This window comes from Homarus americanus, unplaced genomic scaffold, assembly GCF_018991925.1.
Source record: "Homarus americanus isolate GMGI-L3 unplaced genomic scaffold, GMGI_Hamer_2.0 scaffold1909, whole genome shotgun sequence".
Taxonomy (NCBI): domain Eukaryota; kingdom Metazoa; phylum Arthropoda; class Malacostraca; order Decapoda; family Nephropidae; genus Homarus; species Homarus americanus.
The window spans coordinates 403,204-414,531 of NW_024752372.1; the positions used below are offsets into that span (position 1 = coordinate 403,204).

The 11,328-nt window shown below is 43.9% G+C and overlaps 1 protein-coding gene across 1 annotated transcript; it reads right to left on the bottom strand.

Moving 5' to 3' along the window:
• Positions 1-300: 300 nt before the first annotated feature.
• Positions 301-9,060, bottom strand: LOC121855064. Its single transcript, XM_042349890.1, has 7 exons — positions 8,785-9,060; positions 7,267-7,403; positions 5,899-6,065; positions 5,319-5,540; positions 4,432-4,533; positions 2,569-2,778; positions 301-2,110 (listed from the first exon to the last, which is right to left on the bottom strand). Exons 1-7 carry the CDS (start codon positions 8,802-8,804, stop codon positions 2,000-2,002), a joined length of 969 nt encoding a protein of 322 aa, XP_042205824.1. The 5' UTR covers positions 8,805-9,060; the 3' UTR covers positions 301-1,999.
• Between the last annotated feature and the right edge of the window lie 2,268 nt (positions 9,061-11,328).

The following is an 11,328-nucleotide window of genomic DNA, read 5'->3' on the forward strand; positions in this document are numbered from 1 at the left end:
ACAACCGTGGCTGAAAGAGCGGCTACAACTCTCCATACAGCTAATTAATGCCCTGCTTACGTGTACAGTAATCACAACATCCAGGCTACAACTCTCTACTGAAAGATATAAATACTCACTACTAAATTGGTACATAGTAAACATGACTAAACATTTAAATACTGCATCAGTGTTAATGTTTGTGGGTGAAGGAATTTGTGCATAAGAATGAAGGGGGATTTTGTTTGTCATTTATTGCTGTTTTGTTACGTGATGTTCTTTTGTTTTGTTTCATTTATTGACGTGATGTTCTTTTGTTTTGTTTCATTTATTGACGTGATGTTCTTTTGTTTTGTTTCATTTATTGACGTGATGTTCTTTTATTTTGTTTCGTTTATTGATATCCTGATACTGATGTTCTTATGTTTCGTTTTGTTTCATTTATTGATTTTTATTTGACATGATGCTCTTTTGTTTCGTTTCATTTATTGATTTCATGATATGTGACGTTCTTTTTTTTTTCCAGTGGCGACAGTGTGTCTTTTCTCTCCCTGTCGTTCAATATTTCACAGGTTCTTATTTCTCCCAGTAATGACTCGGTTTATTTATTTTTCGTTTACGTCTATTATAGTTCGTATAATTCCACTAACGATAAGATCTTCATTATTCTTGTTTTATTTATTTATTTTTTGTGTCCGGTGATGGATTAACCTCCTGATTCTTCTCGTCTTGTGAGAGATATGTTAATGTATATGATATAACGATTGGTGTGTGCTGTTCTGTCTCTGTGTCGTGTTCCCTGGTCAGTAGCTGTTCCCTGGTCAGTAGCTGTTCCCTGGTCAGTAGCTAGCTGTTCCCTAATCAGTAGCTAGCTGTTCCCTAGTCAGTAGCTAGCTGTTCCCTAGTCAGTAGCTAGTTGTTCCCTAATCAGTAGTTAGCTGTTCCCTAGTCAGTAACTGTTCCCTGGTCACTGGCTGTTTCCTGGTCAGTAGTTAGCTGTTCCCTGGTCAGTAACTGTTCCCTGGTCAGTAGTTAGCCGTTGCTTGGTCAGTAGCTAGCTGTTCCCTAGTTCATTGCTCAATAGCTGTTCCCTGTCAGTAGCTGTTCCCTGGTCGGTAGCTGTTCCCTGTCAGTAGCTGTTCCCTGGTCGGCAGCTGTTCCCTGTCAGTAGCTGTTCCCTGGTCGGCAGCTGTTCCCTGTCAGTAGCTGTTCCCTGGTCGGTAGCTGTTCCCTGTCAGTCGTGTTCCGTGGTCAGTATAACTATCCATTGATCACAGACGGTACAGCTAAACGCCTGACCTCCAGAGTACATTATTCAGATTTTGGAAACGGGGAAAAATTTCTCGGATTTTCCTTGACAATTAAAGCTTTGGAATTTCAATATCCATCTCGCTGTGCTGACAAATATAACATTAGCTCTATGGATTTTTCAGTGCCTGTATAGCAACATTGCAATACTTATATTATTCTCCTTGATGCATATTGAGCCATAGAGTAATGACCTAGTTGACCCCCTACCCTCCAAAAATCGACCCTCTCAACCGTTTATAAAATCACCACAATTTTCTTTCACCAACTGTAGATATTATTAATTATCTCAAGTGCTTTTGGTCCTGTGATAATACCCTGAGATCTTAATAAACCTGTAATATCGCCTCGGGTCTATCTTATCACAGAGGAATTTTATCCTCTGTTGCAGTTTAGGGATTCCAGAACACTTGAAATATCTATAGTAGTCGATGACGGTGAGACGGTGGTCGGAGGGTGAGTGAGTGTGTGGTAATGAGTGGATTTTGTGTGACTGGTGACTGTGGTGGTGGTGGTGGTGGTCAGCGGTATAAGAGGAGACAGAGCTTGGGGCAGTGTTAGATGAGGGACTCAATACCAGTAGTCTGAGAGAGAGAGACCCACCGAAGCTTCCACTATGTATACAATCTGAGGTCGACTCGAGGAAGTGCGGATATCAGGATTGTAAAAACTTCTAAGGCTGAATTATGGAAATCTGAGGTTGGGGGAAGACTCAGAAGCCGAACTGGGACAGGTTGAGTAGAGGACAGGCTGGGAACTGGTGCTCACACGATGCTGAGAACTCCATGAAATCGTCGAGCTCCGGCAGCGAGGAGTACAGCGTCTGTAACAAGAGAGATCATCAGAGTTAACGTGTGATGGCTCTTACTAGTATGGGAGTAAAGTACAGACAAGAAAACAATACTAAAGCTTCTTCTTCCCCATAAGTTACTGGTCGTTAGCATTCAGGTCATTACGGCTGTTAAATAACCATACAGAAGGCGACTACAACTATGAACCGTGAGATCCAGTTACTAATATATTAACTAATTTATGTTACAGTAATATGAAAATAAAACAATCGTCCATTCAGCTTCCTGTGCTCACTGACGATCTTGTGCAATTATTAATACAATAATGTAGTTCGTCATATCTTTCAAAGCTTATTCATTTGTGCTGTCCCTCCTTGGTAATCTTGGTGTCCTAGTAAATTTACAAAAAACAGTTACCGCTTTTTAGTGTCCTACGACCTTTTAGTAACAGTTCTTGTCTCCTTCAGGTATCCTACTAACTTGAACATACCTGGAAGAGTCCTTGGTCGGGTGCGTCCTGATCCATGGCTCTGGCCTGGGCTGACTGCTTCACGGAGCGTTGTACCCCCCACACCACAGGCGACATCTTACACACGAGGAGCTGCAGGCAGGCGGTGTCGTCACCCGTTGTCTCCACTAGCTTCTCGATGATGGTGCGGGGCAGCTCAGGGTCCTGTGCCTCACTCAGCATGGCGTCAATCTGTAGCAGTCAACACCCGCGTGAGTTATGGACGATAGTCATGAGAATAATAATGTTTTGTTGATAGATGGAATTGGCCGACATATTCACCTGTCGAAGAACATGTTAATTCAGCCTTCATTTAACATTCAGCCTAACATCTTGAGTCATCAGTCTCTCTTACCGATAGTCACATATTTTTATTTTTATCAAACAGACGCATATACTAACTCAAGTAAATGAAAAAATATGAGGCGATTTCGTTACCATTCCCTCCTCCTCCCTTGGCTGTGGTACGTAAAGGGATCAGCGCTATAAAAGGCAACTTGTCTTTATATTTTCTGTTTGTATATAATTTCTCGAATAAAATCACCACTCAGTAGATAAAACACATAAGTTAAAATATAAATAATAATTACTAACTTACTCCACACACCCCCAGAAATATCCACAACGAATAAAAACAAATTGAGTATAATATTAGTTTAAATGACGTCACGTGATAAATTTCTTTCCAACTCGTGTGATTATTGATACAGACGATGGTATTTCCTCTCTCTCTGCTCAAAACATATAAACCACTTTTTCTAATATTTACATTCATCCTCCTCGGCTAAAGTGCTGTGATTAAATATTTAGCTAAAGCATAGACAGTGTGGCTGGCCTAGGCTACTCGTAGTGGTGTGGCAGGACTCATACCTCACACCTCACCCGCTACTTGTCAGAGTATGATGACTGATGGTGATAACTGGTCCTGACTACGAACAATACTGTGCATATGGTCGACCTATATTATGTTGTTGTTGTTGCTGGTGTACATGTAGGTCTGTTTAAATCTCATTATTCACATTATTAAGTAACCATCCATATTTACTGCCCCGTTTATATATCATAAGACACAAGTTCTCTCATTTACGGTAGACAAGTAGGCCGTTCAGCCCAGCAAATATATATAATACTTAACTCGAGTGATTTACTGTGAATATATGTAAAATACGTCACTTCCGGTTCTCTCCCTGTTGGCAGCCACGAAGAGCCAGCTGTTCCCTTGTTAAATATATTCTTACTTGATGTAAATAGTCTTCGTTGTCTATTAAAGAAAAATATAACAATGTTAGATCGTCACTTGTTATGTGTTTATTATGATTAATCTCTCCGCCCCTCGTCTCCGGTGGGTCCCTGAACACGTGGCATTGTTTACACATGATCAGCTGAGAGCGACAGCTGTATGTGCTCTGGCAACACCGTAACTGTGACCTACAGCAGCTGGCGGGGCGTTAACAGGTGCGGGGCGAGGCCGTTATCTTTACCTCTGTTGGTCTGGATTCATCTTTCATCGCACTTTTTCCTTCCTTCCTTCCTTACTTCTTTCTTATCTCCCTTCCTTCCTGCCTTCCTCCCCCTTATCTCCTTACTTCCTTCTTATCCCCCTTCCTTCTTTCCTCCCCTTTATCTCCCTCCCTCTCTCCTTATCTCCCTTCCTCTTTCCCTCCTTATCTCCCTTCCTTTCTCCCTCGTTATTTCCCTTCCTTCCTTCCACCTCAGTTCCATTTCCGCTACACCTCCCTCACTACTTAACCCCTTCACCACTACACTATACCACTACTTCACCATTACCACAAAGCACACCATTACTATCACCACCACACTATAGCATCACACCATACACAGTACCTTGAAGGGGTTGCGGCGTAGTATCCAAGACAACATAGACGACTCTCCAGCTCTCGTCTCTGCGATATCATCATTGTTGTCACCGACGAGCGAGGAGGTGATCTGAAACACGTCCAGGTGAGAGTAAGTGATGCTGAGAGAGAGAACACACACACACACACACACACACACACACACACGTCCATGTTATGTTATATTCGGTGAGGTCATTAAAAGTGACACTTAAAAAATAAACGGAGAACCGCAAGAGGAAGTGTAGTATAGTGGTACCGTAGCCATCTGGTGGTGAGAATTCTCAGTTATGGCGATTATGTACAGATTTTTGTGTTATTATTGTCATTAATACAGTTGTTTTGCGAGCGGGAGGGGAGGGGAGGGCTAGGGGAACTGGGAGGGGGGGAGAGGGACGGTAAGGGGAGGGAGTTAGGGGAGAGAGAGGGACGGAAGGGGAAGGAACTGGAAACGGAAGGAGGAAACAGTTGGTGGGATCGGTTATTACCCAAGATCCAAGACTCCACAACATCTGTATGAGAGAACAGTAATATTGTCTCGCAGGGTTCGTGTCATAATTGTCGCCGGGTTCAGTCATCGCTCTGGAGGGTTTAAGTTATCCTGATCAAAAGGATTAATTCATCATAGTCCAGGACGTGTTATATACTGCTGTGGGGGGGTGTTCAGGTCACTGTGGTACTCAGTCGTCCTACTCAAGGTTTAAGTCGTTTTACTCAAGATCTATTTCATCGTTCTTCAGGCTGGAGTCACAGAGCCACAGGAACTATCTCTAGACGGACCATAACAAGAGCCATGGGACCTAACACGAGGACCCTACGGCAGGACCATAACAAGAGCCATGGGACCTAACACGAGGACCCTGCAGCAGGACTCACCATCTCGGCCAGGAAGATGAGAACATTCAGGACCATGAGTCCCATTTGGGAGGGGTCGATGCCCACCATCCTGAGGAAGCCGTCCACCATGCCTTCCCTCCTCATCATCTGGTCCTCGGTGGGGCCCTGCAGGTGGTTGGAGACCAGAGAGGAAACCGAGTCCACAAGGTCCTCACTCACGATGGTCGCCACCTTCCCCGCCTCCTCTAGACCTGCATGTACCTGTGGGGGTCAGAGGTGTGGTCAAGGGGTGTACTGAAGCAGCTCTGAGGAATACTAAGAGAATAGACAAGACGAAATACTTTGGTTAAACAGGTTCATAAGAGGTTCCATTGAAGTTTAAAATAAAAAAAAAGAAAGATAGATTTGCTTAGGAGTCGTAAGTTAAGTAATTGTTCACGCTGCCCCCTTAAATGTGTTCTTTGAATATTAGTTAAGTCAATTCACTAATCACCTGTCCCAATTGTTCATGAAGGCAACAACAAACCATTAACAATTATCTTTCTCATTAAGTGAAGCTCTTAAATACAACAATAACTCTCCATTTACAACCTATTTGAGTCAGGTCGTCAATAATTACCTGTCCCATGCGATTTTGGAAGACAGAGTCGAAGGAACTAGCTCCGTCCTCGAACATCTTGCTCACGTGTTGGGCGCCTTGGTCTAGCGTCTTGCCCAGACCCTCGACGGCTCCCTGCACACCTTGTACCGCCCCGTTCACCGCCTCCCCGGCCTTTCCCAAGAGACCTATACGGAGGGAGGAGAGTGTCGAGGTGAGGTGACGGATGCAAACAGTCATAGCGAAATATATCGTGTAGGATAGAAACGATTGAGAGGACGGTAGATAAACAGATGTCACAGGACGGTAGATAAACAGATGTCACAGGGCGGTAGATAAACAGATGTCACAGGACGGTAGATAAACAGATGTCACAGGACGGTAGATAAACAGATGTCACAGGACGGTAGATAAACAGATGCCACAGGACGGTAGATAAACAGATGTCACAGGACGGTAGATAAACAGATGCCACAGGACGGTAGATAAACAGATGCCACAGGACGGTAGATAAACAGATGTCACAGGACGGTAGATAAACAAAGCAGATGTCGAATACCCCCTTGTAAGAAGTCCTCTGAGAACTCATACACAGGTCCAAGCAGCCGACTGAGTAGCCAATCAGAAACTACATCCTAACATCATCTTACATTTCATTGGTTCAGCTGAATGTATTTAATAAAACTTTCCTCGGGGGATTTAAGTCATCACTCCCGAGGTCATCACACCACTAGGTCATCACACCACTCGGTCATCACTCCACTAGGTCATCACTCCCGAAGTTATCGCACCACAAGGTCATCACTCTCGAGGTCATCACACTACTGAGGTCATCACTCCCAAGGTCATCACTTCCAAGATCATCACTCCCAAGGTCATCACTCTCGTGGTCATCACTACTGAGGTCATCACTCCCAAGGTCATCACTCTCGAGGTCATCACTCCCAAGGTCATCACTCTCGAGGTCATCACTCTCGAGGTCATCACTACTGAGGTCATCACCCCGATTTTATCACTCCACGAAGTCATCACTCCACGAAGTAATCACTCCCAAGGTCATCACTCCACTAAGTCATCACTCCACTAAGACATCACTCCACGAAGTCATCACTCCCAAGGTCATCACTCCACTAAGTCGTCACTCTCGAGGTCATCACTCCACTAAGACATCACTCCACGAAGTCGTCACTCCCAAGATCATCACTCCACTAAGTCATCACTCCACGAAGTCATCACTCCCAAGGTCATCACTCCACTAAGTCATCACTCCACTAAGACATCACTCCACGAAGTCATCACTCCCAAGGTCATCACTCCACTAAGTCGTCACTCTCGAGGTCATCACTCCACTACAAGTCATAAAACAATTCTCAGAAGGCATGTACTCACCGAAGGGGTCGAGTAGACGGTGGAGCTGGCGTGTATGACGGGCGTGGTGAGGAAGTGGATCAGCGGGCGTGGGCGGGAGGCCGGAGAGTGCCAGTGACGCCCGCACGCCCACCAGAACCACCAGACTCAACAGGTACCTGAAACACACATACACACATAATGTACACTATTACCAAGTTCACACACACACACACACACACACACACACACACACCTGTACGTCACCTGTTCATCACGATACTAATAAAAGATATCACAGCCGTCACACAACAGCGGTCCAGCTAACGGTTGTTCACGTTGGTAGCGATCAACATCACCTTCCAGTGCGCTGTGGTGGTGGTGGGAAGGGAATATTTCTAGGGAAGAATATTATAATATACTTGTAAATTATTAAATAGTTACTTAGTGCATGTCACTCTACCGTGGTTGTCTTTCTACTCGTTTTTTCTTTCGTTTTATCATATTTTCATAAAGATGGGAGTCTGGGAAGAGTAAAATTTTGCATTTCCTTTATAGTTTCGTCTTAGGGAAATTTTATGCCAACGGGAAATATAGGTCTAGGGAAAATGATTTAGGGGCGATTCATACCATGGAAATTTATATTAGGGGAAAACTTGATAAGAATTTTTTGTCATCGAGGGAAATTTATGTAAAGGAAAGTTAATATGGTGGAAACTCTCGCTTCGGGAGAGTGTTAGAGAGGGGAAATTTCTTGCAGGGATAATTATTACACCAAAAATTAGAGAGTAGAAAATTATTGGAGAATTCTTCGGTAATTATTGAGGGAAATTTCATTCAAGAAAATATTTCTTTGGGGGGAAATACCAGATCTTTTTGCTTTTCGTTTTTTTGTTGGATTTTGTTAGACAGATAAAAGAAATTATGTTAACATAAGAATGGAGGAAACTGCACCGGGCCCATTGGCCCATACTGGGTAGTCCCATTTACACCCAATCCCTATTGCTCATATATTCATCCATATATCCAGCAACGTTCTGTTGCTGAAGTATAATCATCCCGTTATGGCGGTGTTCTGAGAGCTACACACCAAACATTGTCACGAACTTAACGTGACTAGAGGCTGGTGGCGGAGTGGCTCGGGTTAAGAAGCTTTTGAGTGACGTTCAATGCACTGGTTCGACTCCCACCACACAGTTATGTTATCAATCGGGTTTTATATATATATTACGAGAATATTTTAGGCACCAATACTTCACCAAAAGAATGACGGACATACATCGACACACTGAAAGAATTTACTATATTATACAATGTTTTGGTCAGCCATACTGACTCATACTATTCCCATTATATGTTAAAACGATAATTGATGTCTATTAACGCTGTCTATATCTTGTCGTTGGTACAAACTAACCGAGGAAGTGTCGTTTAATCTCACGGCCAAACAAAACAAGTGAGCGTCTGTTTGTATGTCTGCTCTGTTAGGTTACGTCGTGTTCCTCCTCGTCACCACATAGTTTATCATACTCGAGGACAAATATTAAACTCGGTACTCACCCTGTAGTGTATCTGGCCATCCTGTCACTGAGGTTCGCTGTGCTTGACCCAACTTTTCCCCTCACTTCAAAGACACTTCAACTTGACGTCAGTGCCTCAGGTGGAAGGTAAACTGTAGAATATAGCTCGACAGGTGTAGTTGACGTAGTTGACTCGTAGATATAGTAGTAGTAGTAGTAGTAGATTTCTTGGGAGGTAGATTCGTTGGTGGTTCCGGATTCAAGATGGTGGTGGTAGTGGTGGTAGTATCAGTGATCCCAGTTCGCGCCTCTTCAGCTTGCCAAACAATTTGATGAGACTGAGCTTAGAAACTCGGTCGGAAGCAGCCCCCAACTTCTCTCCCCATCCTTGCAACCCTGATGCACCACCACTCTTCTTCCCTTTACCACCATCCCCCCCTTTACCACCATCCCCCCTTCTCCCATAACACGTCATACCAGAACCTTTAGCCATCATAAGCGCCGCTCTCTGTGTTTACCTGTGCCTGATGGGCGTTCACCTGTGTTTTAGCGAGCTCTGATTGCAGCTTCTACCTCTACATTGAGCGTCACAAATCACTGCACTATGTTCGTCCTCTCAACAGCTTAAATGACACACGGTTAAATAATCGTGTAAACAGATAAATACTCCATTAGTATATATTTCGTGAAACAAATATAACCAACAAAATGTCAATAATAATAATAATAATAATAATAATAATAATAATAATAATAAGTCAAAAATATTAGTTACGAATCATCATTATAGTCTTTAAAATATATTCTTAGTGTTTGGCTACGGCTCGCTCCCTGCTAACGGTGGCTGCTGTAAGTGACGATGAGTTAGCTAGTGAGGCGGGCGACGACATCTGGTGGTGGTTCCCTGCAGCTTCTGTCTATCTTATGACTGCAGGTGTTTTATCTGTCTGTCTTCCTGTCTGTTTTCTACCTTACCGTCTACCTGTGTTTAGTGTAAGTTGTTATACAAGGGAGTGATGTAAACAGCAAAGAGAAAGAAATGAGGAAAATTATTATAAAGTAAGATAAAAAAGAACTACAGGTTAGAATACTGGTGGATCATGATTATCAGTTCCATTATAATAACTCTTGTGTAGTTTATGATTAAAAGTGGCAGATGTTCTCAGCGCCGCCACCATCACCTACCATGTATAATGACCTCTAAACCTCTCGCTGCAGACGAACCCCTCCTCTGTACATCACCGCTGACGAACCATGAATTGTAGGTCTTGTTACCTCTACGGCAGCTATTAAACTCCAGAAGTCAAATTAAAAAAATATGTCTTTTTTTACGGTCTTGGATTGTGTAGATTGTGATTAATAATTATAGGGGAAATAAGACAAACTATGTGAGCGTACGAACGTGTTGAACAATCTTAATTTAGTCGCAGTTGGCTACAGTGTGCGTCTGTTGTGATGTAGTTTTAAGAATTATCTGAATGTTGAGGCATAAGATTTGGCGTTAATTATACGTAAAGGAAGTGGTGAATGGCTATGAGGGGTGTGAAGGCCCCTGGTGCTCCCCTGCTTGACCACACGCAGGGCTCAGCTGCCTGGAGTAACAGCACACATTACTGGACTCGCGTAACGGAGCTCTCGCCGCCGCCTGCTGAAGTTACGGTTAGCTTTACACACACACACACACACACATATTGCCGCGCGCTGTGTAAGTAACCAGCAGCGCTAACTTATATCACGAGCGGTTTGTCACCACCAACACCAGCAACAACAGTAAGACATCAGGGAAAAGTGTAGCGGGACAGTAAGTTGAGCGATGGAGGGGGAGCAGTTCTAGTCAGTGATGGAGCAGCTCTAGTCAGTGATGGGGAGCAGCTCTAGTCAGTGATGGTGGGGAGGGAGCAGCTCTAGTCAGTGATGGTGGGAAGTGAGGAGCAGCTCTAGTCAGTGATGGTGGGGGAGGGGGAGCAGCTCTAGTCAGTGATGGTGGGGAAGTGGGGAGCAGCTCTAGTCAGTGATGGTGGGGAGGTGTTAGTTTGTTGGACATGGTATTAACCCAACCCGTGTATATGTTATCGTTCCTCAAGTATAAAAGTAAGTTACCAGCGTCCCTCCTTCACCACCCCTCCCCGCCCTCCTTGCCCCTGATACTCCACCATGGTCGCTATGCTTCACAACATACACACACCCATGTTAACACCATCATCATTCCCACCATTGTCACACTATTACCGACAACGCAGATACATCACTCACGTCTCATCTAATGCCGTCACATCACCATCACTATCACCACCCTCAACCCTACTCTCCCTAACCTAATGATTTAACACACTAGAAAAGGAATCAGAGTCATTAATTGTTCTTCTCACCTAAACAAACAGACTAATGTACTCCCGAACGTTTAATTAAATCATCTCTACAGCGAACAATCTCACCACCACTGTGTCTTCAATACTTGTTCTTCACACTCACATCTGGCCTTGTTGAGGGTGTGGTTGAGATCATGTTATTGTGGTTTACTTCTCACGTGGACCCCAGAGAACGTGACAAAACTGACGCCTTAACTAAACGTATGGAGATTGCT

Coding starts and splice junctions, on each gene's coding strand:
- LOC121855064 (XM_042349890.1), bottom strand. CDS start 8,804: ATGGCCAGATACACTACAGG. Junction 6,066..7,266: donor CCGTCTACTCGACCCCTTCG/GTGAGTACATGC, acceptor CCCTCCGTATAG/GTCTCTTGGGAAAGGCCGGG. Junction 2,779..4,431: donor TACGCCGCAACCCCTTCAAG/GTACTGTGTATG, acceptor TGACTGCTACAG/ATTGACGCCATGCTGAGTGA.